This window comes from Myotis lucifugus, unplaced genomic scaffold, assembly GCF_000147115.1.
Source record: "Myotis lucifugus unplaced genomic scaffold, Myoluc2.0 scaffold_265, whole genome shotgun sequence".
NCBI classification, from domain to species: domain Eukaryota; kingdom Metazoa; phylum Chordata; class Mammalia; order Chiroptera; family Vespertilionidae; genus Myotis; species Myotis lucifugus.
The window spans coordinates 1,474,452-1,496,324 of NW_005871313.1; the positions used below are offsets into that span (position 1 = coordinate 1,474,452).

General features: G+C 37.6%; 1 protein-coding gene across 4 annotated transcripts in view; it reads right to left on the reverse strand.

Moving 5' to 3' along the window:
• Positions 1-9,424: 9,424 nt before the first annotated feature.
• Positions 9,425-21,873, reverse strand: part of LRRC40 (leucine rich repeat containing 40) — a 45,762-nt gene continuing 33,313 nt past the window's right edge. The window contains exons 12-15 of one of the 4 annotated variants that reach the window (XM_006099231.3): positions 20,545-20,655; positions 18,277-18,354; positions 14,043-14,228; positions 9,425-10,833 (exon numbers count right to left, since the gene is read on the reverse strand). In XM_006099231.3, coding sequence (XP_006099293.1) covers positions 10,728-10,833; positions 14,043-14,228; positions 18,277-18,354; positions 20,545-20,655 — 481 coding nt within the window. In that variant the 3' untranslated portion in view covers positions 9,425-10,727. Of the gene's footprint in view, positions 10,834-14,042; positions 14,252-18,276; positions 18,355-20,544; positions 20,656-21,873 lie in introns of those variants that run through there. The other 3 variants (XM_023762877.1, XM_014464757.2, XM_023762878.1) reach the window with 3 other exon arrangements.

Below are 21,873 nucleotides of genomic sequence, written 5' to 3' on the forward strand. Positions count from 1 at the left end.
GCCATACTTATGGTGTCATTCAACTTAGCAATAAGTGTTTTGTACTTGTTAGAATCACAGTCTCATTATGATCAAACAGATTCTCTAGCAAGTCATCATTCTGATATGTTCTTTATTTTATTTTTTTGCTTGTGATACATTCTTTATAAAACCATGAATGTTGCTATCACGATCTATATTTATGACCATTTCCTAGAGAAATTCTAACTCAATCCTCTCTCTCTCTCTCTCTCTCTCTCTCTCTCTCTCTCTCTCTCTCACACACACACACACACACACACAATCAGGAACTTGTCTTTTAGGTTTCACATATTTACCAAAAATAATCATTAGTAACGTGACCTAGAGACATAAATCTTCATAAACTACTCAAAGGTAAGGGCCATGTCTTCTTTTCTTTTTCAAATATATTGTTATTGATTTCAGAGAGAGGAAGGGAGAGGGAGAGAGAGATAGAAACATCAGTGATGAGATAAAATCATTGGCCAGCTTCCTCCTACACGCCCCCCAACCGGGGATCGAGCCTGCAACCCAGGCCTGTGCCCTGACCGGGAATGGAACCGTGACCTCCTGGTTCATAGGTTGACCCTCAACCACTGAGCCACGCCAGCTGAGCTTTTCTTTTTCTTTTTTTAACTTTCCATAATATCTCCAGCATGTTCACCTACACCTCCCACAACAATACATACGCATAGAGTATTCATTGTTGTATGTAAGTTTGGATAGACCCAACTATCCAAAGAGGTATGTAAGTAATTCTCTCCTAAGTCTTCCTCTGCACCACCCTAAAATTTGCCTTCTAGCCATCTATGTTTTAATTCTTAAAAACACATATATCAGTGATTAGAACAATTCATCTCTTTTTCTTGCTGTACATGCTATTTAATCAACAAATGTTAATGAACAAAGGATTTTGAGGGCAGTTAGGAATATAAATATAAAAAGCCATGGTCCCTCCCCTTAAGAAACACAGTCTCATAGGGACATAGACACATAAGAAGTTAATAAATGCTACTGTGCAGGTACAAAATAGGAGGGAAGAATAGAGAACAGAACCGTATCGCTTTCTCTCCCAGTCTAATAAAACGGCAAGTGCTTCCTTTTAGCTTTATTGTTTTATAATGTGGATGAGGAATCTTTTCTATTCCCTTAGGAAGGTAGGCTCCCATTTCTCATATGTGTTCCTTTCTAGAAAGTCTCGGGTGACAGTGAGAATGTAAATAACTGCAGTCTCATCTTGAATGAACCGTATCAGGGAGCCATAGTCACTTCGTTAGTTAAGTCCCCCCTTTCCACGGGAATTGGACTTTGTCCTTACAAGCGGCTGCCTCTTCGGAGTCAAAGTCAGAGGGGTTTCAGGAGTCACGGGCAACTCCTCCCTCCGGAGGGCACTGAGGCTCGATGACAAAGGCGACTCTTCCACTTGGACACAGTTTCTCTTAAAATCTCTGCTTTAAAACAATTCACATTTGTTTTAAACATAAAAAAAAATGTGCATGGTTCTGGTGGATTTGCATGTTCTACACACTCATCTGCACATACATGCAAGGAAAAGGTGGCGCTCTTTCCTGTTAGCAAACACCCCACCATTCGGGGGATGCTTCGTGTTTTAAGAACAGAATAGGGCCCATTAGAATTTAGTAAGAAGTGCAACTTGAACAGCACCTATGACAAAATTTCCTAGGAAGTAAAAAGCCAAAGAGTGCCCGGAACATACAGACCAGTCAGTCTCAGCCGTGTCTGTCAGAGGGACAGCTGGAATAGCATGTGATCCAGCCCCAGACCCTCCTCGAAGGGCCTCCAAAGCTGAGGGTTTGAGCTGTCCTGGCAATGTGGCTCAGCACTAAGAAGTGGCGGCCATCTAAATCCCCACAGGTTATTCTGAGGGAAGAGTCTCCTCAGAGACAACATTGGCAAGAGGAATGGCAGATGGGTTTTTACAGCCAACAAATCCAGAGATTGTGTTTGCTTATAGAGGTTAAAATTGAGGATTTCCTAAATAGTGGATTCAAAATTATATGAGTTCAACCGTGGTCTGGAAAGTTGGCTGTCATTTGGTGATGAAGTGGTGGGTTGTACCTTGGAGCAATTTAGTGTCTTTGTGCATCAACTTTGAAAGTGTGAGTTTATTAAAACTGTAGGTAGCGGATTGTGTAGCATGCTTACATTTGAACATGAGATTGTGCTTCTTAAATACTTAATCACAGGGCTCCTGACCTTAAAGTACTATTCTGGTCATATTGCTAGAGGTAAAGATTGAAAGGTTGAAAAACACCCATTATCTATGTACATTTATTCAATGGCCAACATTAAAAAGCCATCTTTTTTTTCCCACAATTCAATTGAACTATTTGCATATTTAACACATCGTCTTCATCCAGAAATATAAGCCACGGAGTATGGTGCCCTTGTTTTCTTGTTTTGGGTGTGTGTGTGTTTTTTTCATTTTAAAAAATTGCATATACTTAAAGTATACATAGACAAAGTAAAATGATTATTATAGTCAAGCTAGTTAATGTCTCATCTCTTCACAGGTTTGCCGTGTGTGTGTGTGTGTGTGTGTGTGTGTGTGTGTGTGTGTTTTGAGAGCATCTGAAATCTATTCTTTTGGCAAATTTCCAGTGTTCAATACAATATTATTAACCACAGTCATCATGCTGTCCATTCGATCTGCAGACTTATTCATCAGATGCCCACAAGGTAGACACAATCTTTTCACAGATAAGTCAGCTTTTTTTTATTTCAAATACTTGTGGTTGAAAGCAATGCATGTCCTAATATTGGCAAGACTGGTTCTTTTGCAGACTATATACTCACCTGTATGATAAACTAAAGAAAACTATGAAAAAAATATGTAAAAGTCAGTAACCATTTAAGGAACATATAGCAGGGAATCATTTATACAACCTCAAAGAAAATAAGGAGAAAAAATCAAGTTGGTTAAAAAATTTGGAGTCAAATTTAAATTCTCAAGACGTTATGTGCTTTATAATAACATGTTTTTATCTTCTTGTCTGAAGAATGAACAGATGTGGTAAAACTATTAAATAGGGTAGTGTCAGGTGGCCTTTCAGCCGGGAGGAGCTCAAGCGTGTCCAATGAACGATTTACCAGTGAGAGAACCAGTACCAAGTCACAGAAATCTTCATTTAATCCGGACCAGAAAGTCCTCCAAGCATCTGCTGCCTGATCTTAGAGACCATATCAGAAATGAAAAAAGGCACTCTCGCCCTAACCGGTTTGGCTCAGTGGATAGAGCGTTGGCCTGCGGACTGAAGGGTCCCAGGTTCGATTCCAGCCAAGGGCATGTACCTTGGTTGCGGGCATATTCCCAGTAGGGAGTGTGCAGGAGGCAGTTGATCAATGTTTCTCTCTCATCGATGTTTCTAACTCTCTATCCCTGTCCCTTCCTCTCTGTACAAAAATTAATAAAATATATATTTTTGAAAAAAGGCACTCTCTTACTTACCATGTCAACTCCAAAGGTAGGGCTGTTTGTGAAGACCCTCTTAGAGTCTATTGGCCTAACTCAGAAAGAGATAGAGTAAGGTTACCTGTTAGAGTAACGCCATGCTTTGTGTAGCTTTCAAGACTAGTCCTGCATCAGGCTATTCTCACGCTTCCTACCTGCAAAAACCTGCCCTAGAAGTCTCAAATTATGAAACCCACTGGAATACTGATGAAGAAATTATTTTAGCATAAGCAAAATCACTGTTCTCAACTCTCTGTTTATCATCAAGTTTGCCTTCTAACTCTGCCAGTAGGAGAAAATTCAGGCTTTACTGGATTTGTGAACTCTGTAAGCTCTCTTGGGAAAACAGAAATTAATGGGCTTTGGGCATTTCAAGAACTCATTATTGAGATGGTCAAAGGAACTCTGACAAATAGAACAGCCTGTCGTTAGCGAACCAGAAATGAGCATTTGTGGTGAAACCTGTCCAGTGGACCTAGCATTGTACAAAGGGCATGTTTTATTTAGACCATTTATAGGTGGATGTATCCTAAAGACAGCTCTCTAACAATGGCTTGCCTCCTACTTCCTGGGTGATGTTGTTTGTGTGTGTTGGGAGGGTGGGTCGGGTGAAGGGTATCACTACTACTTGAAAATTCGACCCTAGGAAGGGTCGAATCAGGTCGTCGATAGTGTGACCTTCCCTTATCTCCTCAGGGCAATTGCATTTCAATGTGGACCAAAGGCTGAAGTCATAGGAAGGAGGCATTAATCATAGGATCTCAGAAAACAGCTTTTGGGGAAGCTTAGGGGACAGGACAGATGTGGTCTCCCCTGAGCCTCTGAAAGTACAATGCGTAGGTCGGCTTTCTCAGACTGGGCTGAAACCAAGCCCTTGTTATAGATTGTCCTGGAATCCTGGAGTCTGGTTTGATAGAATGACAGAGAGGTGTCCAAAGGGAGGACTTGTATCCAGTGAAGTGGAATAATTATTTCCTTAATGAAAAACTAAATTCTAGGTCACTGCAATAGCTGCCTTGTTGGGGCAGGGGAGGGCTGCAGATTTAAAAGTGGGTATTTTTTGTTTTAATACTTAGGAAGATGTTTTCAAGCAATATTAGATGTGCAATACTTTTGTCAAGGAGTGTGTGCTGGCCTTGGCAGGGTGAGAATTACAGGAGGTTTGGTTTATCAAGGGAAGATGGATATGCCTTTCAAAGGGCACCTTTGGACCTCATGGCTAATTTACCCTTTGAACTGGTGTTCAGCCTTCCTAGGAATGGAACTGGATTGTACAGAGTTCCCCTTCTCCAACCTACTGCATGCTTACTGCTTCCTCTCTGTATTCCTCACATCTCAGCTGCCAGGACCAGCTACCGGCAAGTCATTTTATTCATTGTCATTGGTCTGGTCACATGAAGAACGGCCTGTTCTTTAAATCCCAAATGTTCAAATTGCCATGTAGAAACCAACTCCCTATCAATTTTCTCCACATTTAATCCTCAGCTTCTTGTCATATTTTCATTTTTCTGCATTGGTTCCCATGGTAACTAGTCTGTTGGCAGAGAAAGTGTGACTCTGCTTTTAGCCTTCTGCACATTACAGAATCCTTCTCGTGATCCTCAGGCAAGTGTCATTACAAAAAGGCAAGAAGAGACTAGTTCACTAGGTTAATGCCTTTAGTCTCTCACCCTACTGCGTGCATTTACCACCCTATCCCCAAATCAGCCCCACTGACCCAAAAGACAGCATTCAAAGATACTGTCCAGAATCCCTATTGGTTCAACTATTCACTTACAAATGCAAGGATTGAATCTTTTGGTTCAGAAGGATTCCTCTTTTAGGTATTAGTGACTTAACTGACATAAATGCATAATCAATGCAATGGCCCAGCTGACAATGGCCAGTTGGGGGCAGTGTGGAGCAGCAACTCACACTCATTTTCCTATAAACTACTCCCAGATTGCATCTGGGATGGATGCAGCCCAGGGAATAAGTATGTCCTGAACCGAGCCTTAAAGTGTCCAATGATAACACAGTGGGGACAAATAAATAGATTTCCTCCTACTGAGTAGTTAAGTGGCACATGAGGGGAAGCCAAGGAATCATCACAGAGAACTCAGCTACTGAAGATGAGGAAGAGCTAACAAAGATGTAGAGGAGTAGAAAGGACATTGTAACTGGTGGTTGGGTGCGAGCAAGGGAGCTTCATTCAGTTGGGAGAATGCAGGGTTCAAGTATGGGAAAGGTGAGAAACCCACTGAAAGCTGAGGAAGTTGTGCATAGAGAAAAGGGATTTTTAAGAGATAACTAACTATCTGCAGAAAAGGAGCCTGCACATAATAGCTTCATGCAGACTTTGGCCCAACTCTATCTACAACATAATTTTCCAAGTAATGTTTTCCTTCAAAATATATATTTTGTTTTGAATTTTAGAGTTCTATTTTGGTTTGGCATTGTTATATGCCTAGCAACCCCAAATCTCCTATGTCCTCAATATTTAGATAAAAATAAGAATTGTTCATTAGAAATTAAACAGTCCTCATACTTAAATACTAGAGGCCTGATGCATGAATTCGTGTAAAAGTGAGGTCACTCTGGGTGGCCTGCAAGGATCGGGCCAAAACTCACAGTCCAATGCCACTTGCAGCTCCTCCCTGCCACTCCCGCTCATCCTGGCCCCAATGTGCCTGCTCTGGGCTCATGCCTAATCAATCCCGATTGGGAGAGGCTCACGCTACTGCAGCCGCGCTTGCCAGCCATGAGCCCTGTATCTGGTGCCCTCCCAAGGGGAGTGGCCTGCGGGATTGGGCTGAAACCAGCTCTCCGACATCCCCCGAGGAGTCCCGGATTGCGTGAGGGCACAGGCCAGGCTGAGGGACCCCACCGGTGCATGATCCAGGGAGGGACCGCAGGAGGGCTCCAGGGCATGTCCGGCCTGTCTAGCTCAGTCCCGATCGGCCAGGCCTCAGCAGCAAGCTAACCTACCGGTCGGAGCATCTGACCCTGGTGGTCAGTGCATGTCATAGCGAGCGGTTGAGCAGCCTTAGCATATCATTAGCATACTATACTTTGGTTGTTTGGCCATTCGGTCTATTTGCATATTACCCTTTTATTATATAGGATGCTTTTATTTTTTGGAGAAGTTAATGAATTCAGGGGAATGAAAATAGATGTTAGAAATAAAAATGGGTGTATCAGTTATAGTTAAGAAAATTATCAAATGTAAATTATTCCTTTTTTGTTAGGTCTTATAAAATATGTGATACTTAAACACATTGAAGTTTTAGTTAGCTAATTATATTGTACAAAGATATTTTTTGGCCCTTTAAAGGTTATTTTCCTACATTAAGATTTCTTATATTAAAAACTTTTTATTGTGACTCAGGTTTTGTGTCTCTGTAGAGACACACGTACGCAGGTGTTTTTCTTTGTGCATTTGTTTTGCACAGGTAATGAGGTTAAATAATGCCCAAGTATTCAGGTCAACTAATCTTTATGATAGCTAAATTAAGGAAAGCATTTGATGGACAAAAGAAATCACATTATATTTCTTTGTATCTTTCCATCCCTCTTCCCCTTCCCCAGCACTCTACTAAAGAACCTCTCTTAGTCAGGAAATCTTACATAATTTTTTGAAAGTCTATAGGAAAACCAAGATGAAACTCTCAGGCAGATAGAACACAAAGCAGTTCTCATTTTGTTGGGATGGTAATTTATTTTCACAATGTGGTGCTGAAATAAATTTTATTTTCAATGTTTGTAGAGTCTTTCCACTCAGAGGAGCCTTATTGGTCTTAAATGTGGAAAAGGCACCTGTTCAGGGCAGCAATGAATGTCATATGCTTAGTTTTACTCTAGGAAATTTGGTTTTAGCTTTGATGACACCTAGTGTCAACGGAATGCAATAAATGTTTTAATACTGCTTTATGATGTTTGGGCATTTTCCTTTAACATCCTCAACTTCATTTTCCTCCTTGACAATAGAAGCCTTATTATTTTCTGTTTGGAATAAAGAGAAAAAAATTGATAGATAAACCAGATATTTTTGTCCCAAGAGCTAATCAAGTTTCTCTTTGTACTCAGTGTATAGAAGGGACTAAAGGAAGCTTAACATGACATTGTCGTCTTATGAAGGATAAATTTTTTCCTATTTGAAATTCAGAGGTAAATCTATTGAATTCTATTTATGAATTTCAAAGACCATCTCAAATCACCTTGCAAAAGTAGTTTGCAAGTACTTTAATTTTTCCCATTTTATAGCCATGCAAGGGTGACCCTCCCCCCAACACACACACACCCCAGTTGTATAAAAGTAAACCATAATATGAACGATGGTCTCTTTCGATTCAGAGAAGAAATATTAACAGCAGCAATTCTAAACAAAGACAATGATAGGTTTTTAATTGGTTTGTAAAGAATTATTAAGTAAAATGGTTTTAGGGTGTTTAAATTTTTTATGTAGCCGTGAAAAATATTCTCTCATTCCTAAACTATTTGATAATTGATAACTTTTGACCTTAGTTATTTTGGGGGCATAATCCTTTTATTACTATATAAGTAAATACTAATTCCACCTACTTATATTAATATTTTTCCATATGCTAAACATATGTACACAAATTTTCATTTGAGGTCATATAATTCGGGTAGTGAAATATTTCACTCTTCTGTAAGTTTAAGAAAAATTCCTACACAGTGATACATTAGGCCAGTACTTTAGCAAAATTAAGACAATTTCTAGACTTTTTGACAACTGACTTCACTACCATATGTGCAGTGCAACAGTGACATCTTATCTTAAGGCCAAGTAACTGGAGCTCCTTTAGCCAGAGAAAGAACTTGAATTGGGATTTGTTTTCACAGAAATTTCATTATATTAGTTTTGCAGTTGATAGATCTTTATAAGTGCTTCTTTATTTATGACTTCTTTTGCAGTCTTTGTGAACATTTTAACGTGCACTAGTAAATACTAACATTTTACATAAACATATTGTATATTGATGCATGCATTTCACTGCATAGTTTATTGATATTCCCCTTGTAAAGCTTTTATGGAAGAAACAAGCCACAGCAGTATAGCAAAAGAGGCTTAATCTTTATAAATTGGGGCCTTTTCTGTCTCTTTGCTAGCCTAGGTGGCTGTATACAAATTTGAGTGGGAGGGGGCAGGAAACATCTCTTAACATTTAAGGTTTTCTACATGGGAGAACTCTAGCCAATTCAAAACTAATTGCTTACTTTAATAAAAAATTTTACCATTTTATAAAAAAATAAATCACGTTTAATTGAGATGGCTGTATTGTAATTAATATTTTGAGATAATTGTGATTTTGAGCTTAAATTATATAAAAATTATCATTTTTGTATGTGTTAAAAGAACTATAGTACCACAATTAACAGTACTTTTTAGTTGAACTACAGATTGATGTAAATAAACTGAATGAAGACATTTACTACTTTATTAACATAGACTGTGAATGTACTTAATGGGTTTTTTTTGCAGTATGAGACCATAACAACCTTGAAAGCTGCTTTCATTTTATGTGCAAAGAAGTCCTATGAATCTATATTTTAAATTTACTGAATCAGTGAAATTACTTGGTCAGTTAATTTGCAAATGCAAGCTGTATTCTGCAGTTTTATTTTATGTATTGACACTAATCGGCAAAGGTGTACAATGTGATTAGAATGCATTTTGAAGATGCTTTCTGTACAGATAAAAATACAGGGACTAAAATAATGCTGTGCAGTGTATAGCAGAGCCATTTTTCGGCTTTGGTGTACTCAACTTTTTCAGTATTTAAAAAGTGTTTTGAATAACATAAAAGTCTCCTTATTGTATAAATAATAAAATGTCACCTTATTGTAAAGTGTCTTTTGTTTAATGTCAAAGCAGATTTTTCTTAGTCAACCAAAGTTATAGTATGAAAAAAGCATGTTTGTTTTAAACCAAAAACACAAACATTGTAATTAACATTTGAAAATGTAACTTTTATTATGAACATGTACTATTTATCTTTAGTAGCAATTGACTTTTTCATATAAGCATGCCTCGATCATACAAAAGCTATCTATCTACCTACTTACTACCTACCTATCTATCCACCCATCTATCTATGTAAGTTAATATACATTCTATTGATTGGCTACTTAATAGAATCAAATGATAAGTTTTATAATGACTGATCAGCCTAGCCTACTTCTGATATTTCTGATGTAAATAAAAATGTTTATATTTGATATTTATTAAATGAAGTTCACCTATAATAACTTCCCTTTTAGAAAATTACTGCCTGATTACAAGTTTAATTTTATGAAGATTACAAGCAAATTTTAAAATTAAGGCCCTGGAAAAAATATATATACAAGGCTGGATTAAAACACACCGACAGAATATAGATGTATACAAATACTTGATTAGTAAATATTTAAACAAAGCACATTTCAAGATTTCTATGCAGCATACATTATTGGTTATGTCCTGTTTCTAATATCTATAGAATAAAATAAGGTCTTCAATATTTAGGGAAAAAAGTACTTTTAAACTGCTAACACTCTGAAGGAAAAATATGCAGATCCAATCTCTGAATTTCTTGCATCCAGAAGTACCAGATTATTGTATGGAAGCTTAATACTAAGACATCATTTTATAAAACCTTGTCAACTTTTAAATTCAAGATGGTGAGAGTAATTATAACACTTACTATTTTCTCCAACTATAACTATATCTTGTGTAGCATTTCTGTGACATTAGAAATCATGACAAAATGATTTCCTAAAACATGGGGAAAAGGCTAAAGACATTTCAACTAGATTAAAACAAAAACAATACAGTGCATGTTAATGGAAAACTTATATTGAGTTCAACCACATCACAAAAGTCCTATCAGTAATGAAGTCTTATTTTTAAATGTCAAAGAACAACATTGAATAAAATTCAAGTCAATTTTATATTAAACGAAAGAAATTGAATGGTCATACTCAAGTCAATTGGTCACATTATATGTAACAAAAACAGAAATAGGGAAAAAACCAACTTCTACAAAAATGCTTTGTCATTATAAAAATATTAAACTTCATTAAATAAAAATTCACTTTTGAAGAAACTGTTTTCTGTTATAATGGAATGAAAATGAGTAGTATAAATCTTGTGCAAAACACTCAGAACACTGTTATCACCATTACAAATGTACACAACACCTTAGAAAAACATTCATTATCAATGTAAGAATTCTAAGAATCAGCATGACCAAGATGATAAAACAACTCCAATTTATGTAGGAATTCGGTCTCTCAAATATTCCAGAATAGCGGCTGTTCCTTTCATTAATATGGCTGCTCGCGGAACACGGAATGGATTTCCATCTAGTAGTAATGTTCTAAGCAAAAGAGAGAAATAAGAACTTTAACACTGTCCATTAGGGAGGCTTTTCTTCTAATTTCATTTATAATATTATAAATAAGATTTGTGTAGTTTTTTTATTTGTCTCTTTCAAATCTAACCATTTAAACAGTTGGAATTATAACTACAACAATAACCAAGACAACATTAACAATACTTAGGTGAAAGGTACTCTGCTAAGTAATTTAAATTCACTGACTCAGTTATCTTAACAACCTATAATATAGGCCCCGTTAATATTCCTATTTTAGAGATAAGGAAATACAAGTTCAGGGAGGTAAGAAAGACTTGTCCAAGATCCTACAGCTATTATAGAGAGTTGTTGTCATCTGAACCACCATTTAACCCATCCTTTTCTCAATCTTATGACCACATACTAAAAGGTTGAATTATACAGGGTAGGTTTACAGTTATGAGTATGTGAAACAGTTTATTCTTGTATTATTATTATTTACTAATTATTGAATTACTTTCCATACAAACAACTTTAAACCTACTTTTGCCCCACCCTGTATTTACACAAGTATAGAATGAGCATACAAGTACTCATACCGAGGACTTTAACGTAACCAAATTATCCCCTTCCTCCCTGGGAAACATTGACACATCTGCCCTTTACCCCCACCCTACCCCGCCCCCCCATCAGATACACACATAAAAATCTATTTACATGTTCTAAAATGAGGTTCCAATTTAAGATTTAAGGGCTTGTTAATTTGTTTCTTTAATAATTAATGAAATACCTTAACTTATGAGATAAAGAAACTTTTATACTAATTTTCAATAACTTGAGTGTTTGTGTAAACAAAAGTCAAAGGAATCACACCACACTATATACAGCAGATCTAAATTATATCTTCAAATACTTCTATGTGCCTTGGGAATTCTTTTAAAGACTGACTTTCTTAATTTATAGAAAAAGAAGTTAATTACAGTCAATCCTCAGTATTTGCTAATTTGCCTACTCACTAAAACTTATTTGCAACCTAAAAATCAACGCAGCTGGCACTCGGAAAGCCATTTTTTGACACGCATAGAACAGCAAAAAATTTGAGTTGCTGGATAGGCACATTCTCTGCTGAAGTTGAGCAGGTGACACTGCCTTCTTGTTTCAGCTCTCATTCTGTAAACAAGTGTCCTATCCCTGGTCTATTTCATGTGGCATTTTTTTCCATTTTTGTCCTTATTGGTAACTTCACTCTTTAAAATGGCCTGCAAGTGTAGTGCTAAAGTGCTCTCTAGTTTTCTTAAGAAGGCTGCCATGTGCCTTACAGAAAAAATACATATTAAATAAGCTTCATTCAGGCATGTACTATAGAGCTGTTTGGCCATCATTCAATATTAATAAATTAACAATATTAAATAAGGTGTCTTAATACAAACACATTAAAAAAGGGGTAATGCACTGACTGATTGAAAATGTCGTGACCAGAGGCTCAAAAGGACCTACCTCTTGTACTTCCTCTAGGAGTAACAGTTCAGGATTCACTCATTTGGTATTTACAGAGACTTTATAGAATACAACTGCTTCCAGTAACAAGAATCAACTGTACTTGCCTCCTATAATGCACTAATAAGGGCTACCAGAGCAGATGCCAGCGCTGCCCGAGCAAAGTAAAATATGTCAAACCATCATGTGCAGTTTTCAATAATTATATTACTTCTGACACATTCTGCTTCACTACTTAGCTTTCTGTTGACATCTCCAACTACCTTTATAGTCACTTAACAAGCTTTACTGGGTGCTTACCATGTTCTAGGCCAGTGATAGCGAACCTTTTGAGCTTGGCGTGTCAGTATTTTGAAAAACCCTAACTTAACTCTGGTGCCGTGTCACATATAGAAATTTTTTTATATTTGCAACCATAGTAAAACAAAGATTTACATTTTTGATATTTATTTTATATATTTAAATGCCATTTAACAAAGAAAAATCAACCAAAAAAATGAGTTCGCGTGTCACCTCTGACACGAGTGTCATAGGTTCGCCATCACTGTTCTAGGCACTGGAACAACTCTTTTCTAAAGGAGGACAAAGAAATGGTATATATCAGTCTAAACAATGCAGGATGGATAATTACAGAAGTGACTAATTCTGCCTGGGGAATAAGGAAGGTTTTCAAATATGATATTTAGGTTGATTATTGATAAAAGCAGGGTAAAAGCATTTGAGACTAAGGTGACAGCGAACACAGAGAGTGAGGAAGATCATGACCTAGCATGAAGACCATCTATATATATAAAGAGCCAGGGACCGTCACATCCGAAACAACCGAACGGATGACCGAACAGGCTGAGTGGGGCGACCAGGCTGGCAGGGGGGTTAGTGAGGGACAACCAAACGACTGAGCAGCAGGCTGCGTGGGGCGACCAGGCCAGCAGGGGGGTTAGTGAGGGATGACCAAACGACTGAATGCCAGGCTGCTGGGCGACCAGGCCGGCAGGGGAGTTAGTGAGGGACGACCAAATGACTGAGCAACAGGCTGCGTGGAGCAATCAGGACGGCAGGGCGTTAATGAGGGATGACCAAATGACTGAACAGCAGGCTGTGTGGGGCAACCAGGCCAGCAGGGGGGCAGTTAGGGGCGACCAGGTTGGCAGGCAGAGGCAGTTAGGAGTGATCAGGCAGGCAGACAGGTGAGCAGTTAGGAGCCAGTGGTCCTGGATTGTAAGAGGGATGTCCAACTGCCTGTTTAGGCCCAATCTTGGGGATTGGCAGTCGGACATCCCCCGAGGGTCCCGGATTGGAGAAGGTGCAGGCTGGGCTGAGAGGATTCCCCCCCCCCTTGCACGAATTTCGTGCACCAGGCCTCTAGTTTTAAATAAATGGTGATAATCTGTAATCAGATTTTGGAAAAACCCATATGCACAGCTAAATTTATCCCCTTGACATTTTACACATTCGTTTCAGGTTACACTGAGTGATGAGAAAAGTATCACTAGAAACAATCAATTACTTTATTTACACATATATAATACCACATAAACAAAGCTTAAAAAATAAATTTGGTAAAATCTGGAAAACAGAATTGGGATTCTGGGTTTGTTACCTATTATTTTTAATAGGACATTACGTTTTTATTTCAACTTTCCTGGTAGAGTACTGCAACAGAACAGACAAAAAGCCCAGACACTTCAACAAAGCAATCAAATAAATGGAAAATCTTAGTAGAATGGAGTAGTTACCTTAAGTTTACACAATTACCGAGCTCTGGTGGAATTTGTAGGAGGTCATTATTTTGAAGGTCCAATGTGACCAGATTCTCCATTATCTTCAATTTTTCAGGGTTCACAGATCCAACCTGATTGTTACTAATTAAAATTGTTTCAAGTGTAGAGATGCGATACAGAACTTCAGGTAGTATTTTGAACCTATTTAAAGATGAACAGCACACCTAAACATATTGGAATCAGAGGCAAAATCATTCCTTCAAACAACGATCTTAAGTTTCATATCTTGAAATAAAGTTTTCTTTAGTGTAAGTTATTTTATATTTAGTTCAACTCCTATGTTCAAATTTACAAGAAGATAAAGAAAATGAACTAATTTTGGAAACCTTGAAATGTATGTTGTGGAGATTTGGAACAGTTTATTTTATTGTATAAAATCAAATGAAAGTTTATAGTAAATTCTCCAATATTTTCCTCTTCACATTCAGGAGACAAGGAAATCATCCTGAGATTCTTTATATAAAATGTCTCTGTGTAGGTATTCTTCCTTAGTTCACTTTTATTATGAAACAGAATCACTGCCAATATTAAGTAAAAATTCAAGGTTCCTATTTTGCTTTGACTGAAGTTTCAAAAATGAGTGCATTTTTGGTTCTTGAAAAGATGACAAACTAGCATAGGCTGTCAGCTTCCTCTTCCAAAGCAAGGCTAAAGATTCCACAAGAGAGATAAGAAAACTAATGGCTCTCAGAACAATTAATACAAAATCCTCAAGTGTCTCTTGGGGGACAGAGGCTAGGATAGTGTGAGGCAAACTGCATCTCATAAAATAGACTAGAAAAGATAAGGATGGGCTGTAGAACTTTACAGCTGTGGCCTTTCACTTCCCTGTATAAAAAAAAGCAATAGTAAAGGGTAAACTCAAGGCAGCTCTGTATTTCCAGAGGGACTGGGAGTCAATACCTAGGAGTACAGACCAACCAAACTGCCTCCAAGTAGTCCCTCCTCTTCTTTCCCACCAACCCATGAAAAGGCATGGCTCACATGCAAAAAGACAAGTTGTACCCTTACCTCTCATCATATACAAAAATTAACTCTAAATGGATTAAAGACCTAAATGTAAGGGCTAAGACTATAAAACTCTGAAGAAAACAGGGATTAAGTCTTCATGACCTTAGATTTGACAATGGATTCTTAGATATAACACCAAAAGCACAAACAACAAAAGGTAAATAAACAACTTCACCAAAATTAAAACCTTTTGTGCTTCAAAGGACACCATCAGGAAAATGAAAAAATAACCCACAAAATGGAAGAAAATATTGTAAGTCATATATCCAATAAAGGATTTGTATCTAAAATATATAAAGAACACTTACAACTCAATAATAAAAAGACTACCCAACTGACAATTGGAGAAAAAATCTGAATAAGCAGATTCTCTAAAGAATATATACAAACTAGAGGCCCGGTGCACGAATTCGGTGCAGTGGGGTCCCTTGGCCTGGCCTGTGGGATCAGGCCAAAACCGGCTCTCTGACATCCCCTGAGGGGTCCCGAATTGTGAGAGGGCACAGGCCAGGCTGAGGGACCCCACTGGTGCATGATCGGGAGGTTAGCCAGCCGGGTAGGGACCACGGGAGGGCTCCACGGTGTATCTGGCCCGTCATGCTCAGTCCCGGTCAGCTGGACCCCAGCAGCAAGCTAACCTACCAGTCAGAGCATCTGGTGGTCAGTGCACGTCATAACGACTGGTCGACCGGTCAACTGTCTGCCCCCTAGTGGTCAGTGCATGGCATAGCGAGCAGTTGAGCGGCCTTAGCATATCATTAGCATATTACGCTTTGACTGGTTAAACAGATGACTGGAAAAACGGACACTTAGCATATTAGGCTTTATTATATAGGATGATCAATAAGGACATGAAAAGATGCTTAGCATCATTAGAAATCATAGTAATTCAAATCAAAACTTCAAGATACCACTTTAGCCCAGCCAGTGTAGCTCAGTGGTTGAGCATTGACCAGAAGGTCACGGTCCAATTCTGGGTCTGGGCACATGCCCGGATTTCAGGCTTGATCCCCAGTTGGGGGTGTGTAGGAGGCAGCTGACCAAGATTCTCTCTCATCATTGATGCTCTATCTCTCTATCCCTTTCCCTTCCTCTCTGAAATCAATAAAAATATATTTTTTAAAAAGTCAAATAATATTAGATGGCTAAAATTAAAAAATCAAATAACAAGAATTGGTAAGGGTGGGGAGAAATCAGAGGATGTGGAGAAATCATACATTGCTGGTGGGACTATAAATGGTGCTGCCACCTTGGAAGAGTAGCAGTTCCTCCAACAGTTAAACACAGAGTTACCATATAACCCAGCAAATCTACTCCCAGGTATATACCCAAGAGAACTGAAAAGATATGTCCATTCAAAATCTTGTTCATAAATGTCTATAGCATCATTAACAATAAGAACCAACAAGTTGAAAATAATGCAAATATCCATCAACTGATGGGTAAATAAATAAAATGTGGTACATCCATATAAAAAATGTTACTCTGCAATAAAAAGAAATGAAATACCAACGCATGCTACAATTTGAATGAATCTTGAAGACACTATGCTATGGGAAAGAAAGCAGTCACAGAAGACCACATATAGTTCTATTTATATAAAATGTCTGGAATAGGCAAATCTAAAGACAAAAAGTAGATTAATTGTTGCTTAGTGCTGAGAAGGGGCAGAAGGTGATATAAGAGGGTGGCAGCTAAAGTGTACAAGAGTTTCTTCTTAAGGCAATAAAAACATTGACTGTAATGGTGGTGTCCATATCTGTGAATATACTACAAACCAATAATTACACACTTTAAAGGAAAAAAAAAATGACATGGCTCAACTGTTAACATTAACACGGAAGTTAGGCTTAACTTTTGCCACTTCTCCAAAGATATTACTTGACAATGCAACTGATAACTTAATAGACAATTCAAGAGAGAAATGATAATTCAATTCACAAATAAAAATTAGGAGAGATCTGAGAAGTGCATACATTTTAAAATAATGACAACAGTAGTATAACTTACCAAGGAGAAAGCAAAAATAATGGACCAGACCAGTCGCTATGATGTGCACTGACCACCAGGGGGAAGACATTCCAACTGGTAGGTTAGCTTGCTGCTGCGGTCCGGCTGATCGAGAATGAGCGAGTCGAGACAGACACGGCCTGGAGCCCTCCCGCGGTCCCTCCCCAGCTGGCCAACCTCCCTTACCCCTCCCCGTCCCCGATCATGTACCAGTGGGGTCCCTCAGCCTGGCCTGAGCCCTCTCGCAATCCAGAACCCCTCAGGGAATGTCAGAGAGCTGGTGTCGGCCCGATCCTGTAGGCCAGGTCGAGGGACCCCACTGGTGCATGAATTCATGCACCGGGCTTCTAGTTCTTAATAATTAGTGGTAGTTTTATAGTTTTTAAAGAATAAAATCTAAGTTTCATTTTGGATAAAAAGCTCTTGAGGGGTTTTTATGCTGCTTACATACCCAACTTCAGTTGTTACCTCCACTCCTCTAGCCCAGTGGTCGGCAAACTGCAGCTGGTGAGCCACATGCGGCTCTGTGGCCCCTTGAGTGAGGCTCTTCCACAAAATACCACGTGCGGGCGCGCATGTACAGTGTGATTGAAACTTCGTGGCCCATGCGCAGAAGTCGGTATTTTGTGGAAGAGCCACACTCAAGGGGCCAAAGAGCCGCATGTGGCTCGCGAGCCGCAGTTTGCCGACCACTGCTCTAGCCCCATACGTTATGGTCAGAGCCATATTAAACTTCTTGAAGTGCCCCAAACACAGCATGTTCTCATATCTGTGTGCCTTACTACATGCTACTTGCTCTACCTGGGGTGCCTTACCCCTGTGTATCTGGCAAATGTCTATCAGTTTTTCCTAAGTCTCAGTTTCAATGCTACCTCCTTTATCTTCAGGTAATTTCACCTCTGTCTGTGCACAATGCTTCCATTATAGCAATTATAATTATTAAAATGATTAAAAGGAACAAGAAATCTACTACATATCAGTGGTGAAAATTCTAAGAAAGCAACAACACTTTAAATTCTAAGTAGAACTAAGTGAAAATAAACCTGGACATTTAAATTAAGTAAAAATATAGGGCTTTTTTTGTTTGCTCTTTTAGTTGCCGTCTCTGATTAAACCTACAAATTTTCCATAGAATAATAGTCACAGATTTGTCTGTTCTGTCTCTTACCTATTAAAGGAAAGATTGATTGTCTGTAGTCTTATCAACGATTCCATTTCTTCAGGCAAGGAATTTAAAAAATTGTTTCTAAGTTAGAAAGAAAAAGATGATTTACAAAAAATTTTTGTTCAGCTTCAATTTATAATTAGTGTTCATCACACACAAAAAATACACAGCTCTGCTTATAAATCTTCGATCTGATCTGCTTAATAAAAAAAATAAAATAAAAAAAATAAAAAAAAAGTATTTGATTACTTTACCAAATTCTAATACCAATATGCATCCCATTGATAATATAATCAACTCTTTAACAATTGATTTAATAGGACTAACACTGTTAAGTAACTCCTTATCTCCTTCAAACTGAGCTCAGCAATACTTCTCCAGATCAGGGCCCTTTACATCATGCTTTGAAATACCACATTCTTTGATACTACAGATATTTGATTGGTGTGAATACACAGATATCTTGCATACAGGCATGAAATTCTACTCAAAAAATTTTTTAAATATTATATTAAAAACTTGACAGGAAAGTAGAGAGATGCTACATATTTAGAAATCTGGAACTTTCTACCACATAGGTATTATGCAAGTCCATTTCTACTCTAAGTTTGGAATTTAAATTTGCACAGTGCATTTTCTTTTTTTAGATCTTATAATGAACCATGGCAGAAAACAGAATCTCACTTACTGTTGGAAGGACCTGGGAACAATGTTAGAAGGAAGGTTAACAAAAAGGTAGGATTATAGAGGCTATATATACCTAACAATAGAAAATATCTGTGAAAAAATTATATCCAACCCGATGGCTACATATTACAATTGAATAATTTCCTCTAACTTATTTCTTTACATTCGGAAGTCAAGTGTAATAGTTACAGTTCAACCTATGTTTTTTTTCTTTTCTCTGTTCTTTTCTCCAGTTATTGTCTTTATTAAGGTGTACTGAATAACCTACTGCTCATTTCTATCCTTTTCCTAGAAAGTCTTATACCTACTGATATTAGACATAAAAGCATATTTTAGTCACTTAATTAGAAACCTCCAGATATGGTTACAGAAAAAGGCCACACATACACACACCATTGAAGAATGGGACAAAAAGAAATAAATACAACAGCAATGTGGACATGAATTCACTCTCTTTATTCTGTTAATACTGAACTAAAATATGGTTTACACTGTTTTGCTAATGCTGCCACCCAAAAATAGAAACTAGTCTACATTTAGTAGAAGCAGAGTAGATTTGCTTTCATCCCATAAATAAAAAAAAGATATAACTTAACTTATTGTTATTTAACTACTATTTGAGCAGAACAAGAGGAGCTAGACTTAAACTAAAAACCATTCCTAGTAACAATACATGAGCAGTAGGAAACCTAGGTAGTAGACATATAGTATTAAAGCCCATGCAAATAAATGATTATCTAACACAGAGATATGTATTATTACCTTCAGAGAACTGTGATACTTTTGATCCTGTCACGTCAACTTTGAACATATTTAAACTTCCTACTACATCTGCAGAACCTTAAGTAGTTCCTTTTCTTGTTGTTGCCACTCATAGTGTTCCTTTTCATTATTTCTGGCATGTGTATGTAATATAATATTTTGGAACCAAATAGTTTCTTTTTAAGAGAAGCCATGCTAGCCCCAGCTGGTTTGGTTCAGTGGATACAGTGTCAGCCTGTGGACTAAACGGTCCCCAGTTCGATTCCAGTCAAGGGCACATACTCAGGTTGTGGGCTTGATCCTTAGTAGGGGGCGTGCAGGAAGCAGCTGATCAATGATTCTCTCTCATCACTGATGTTTCTATCTCTCTCTCTCTTTCCCTTCCTCTATAAAATCAATAAAAATATATTTAAAAAGAGAGAGAAAGGGAGAGAGAGAGAAAGCCATGCCAGCTAGCTAGTATGCCAGTACAGGATGGACAGTTTTATGTTATTTACTTTCAGAAAAGGAACCATGTGAAGCAAATACTTTCCACATGTTATTTGTAATTTTGCATAAGCAAGAATCTAAAAATGTGTTAATATTTTCCAATATCTAAAATAATTTTGTCATATAACCTAACTTGTAAATTGCCTACAATGATAGATATCTGATTAAAATATTTCCTAAATGCTATATTTTAGAGTTATCCTAAAATATTATTAATAAACTAAAGACCAATTTCCAGACTTACTTAGGAAAATATGAGGGACAGGGCAAAAGTTACGCAAAACTCAAAGATAAGTTATAAAGGAAAAAGTGAAGAACAGTATCAATACATACCTGAGATCTAAAAAAGTCAATTTCTGAAGCATACATAATTCCAAAGATATAAGGGAAAGCTTATTAAAACCGAGATTGACATCAGAAACCATTTCCTTCAGTTCTATAATCCTGAAACAAAAATAATTTTTAAATGTTAGCAAACTATAAGAAGACCATAGAGGATAAAAATCCTGTATTATTTCTGCTAATTAAGATCTTCTGTAAATTTTACTTTCCTCATAAAAATTTTAATCAGCTTGGATGTGTAACTGATAAAAGTAGTTTTTAAAAACAGCCTTAATATTATCTGTCCCAGAATTTCTACTTATCCTTAAATGTATGATGAAGTTTAACAGCCCCTTTATTTTATATTTAAACCAATTATGGACAAAGAAAAGAACCAATTAAAGAAAAGTCAAATCTAGGCAATTTTGTTAATGATTTGAATCCATGAAATAAATGGTTAGGCATATATTCTATAACATAGTAGTTTTCTTTTTAGAGTGCATTATATAACACCATCTGGCTACTTCAAAATGTTTTTTAAATACTATATGTCCACATTTTAAAAGTATAGTATAGTATTTATTATCCTATCATTACATTTAATCATGACTGCAAGAAAAATTAAGTTAATTCCTAGGTTTGATAAGTGTCACTTACTAAGCAACTTAACTCAAAAACTTAAAAAGGAAGAACTGAACATTTCTTAGTAAGCCTAATCAAGCTTAGTAGTTTAATACTTAGTTAAGCGCCATGTCAGTCTCCAGTGACTGACAGTATATTTTCCGTCTGGACCGGTCAGTCACTGGTGCCGCCAGCATATCGGTAAAATCAGATATCGCAGGCTAAACGGAAAAGAAGACAAAACAGGCTTGGCACTTAATGTGTTAAAAGAATGCTATTAATCTATATATATATAAAAGTCTAAGCGACTGTCCACCTAGCTGATAGCTATGACGCGCACTGACCACCAGGGGGCAGACACTCAATGCAGGAGCAGAAACCACAGGCATGGAAACATGGAACAAACTGATAAATCTCAGAGGGAAGGGAAGGGGGGAAGAGATTAACCAAAGATCTTATATGCATACTAGAGGCCTGATGCATGAATTGGTGCACCGGTGGGGTCCCTCAACCTGGCCAGTGGGGATTGGGCTGAACCGGCTCTCCGACATCCCCCGAGGGGTCCCAGATTGTGAGAGGGTGCAAGCCATGCCGAGGGACCCCTCTGGTGCATGAATTCGTGCACCAGGCCTCTAGTTGAACTATAAAAACATGAAATACTATATATGGTTAGCCAAGAAATGAATAAACTATTGACTATAAATCATTTTTGTCTATATT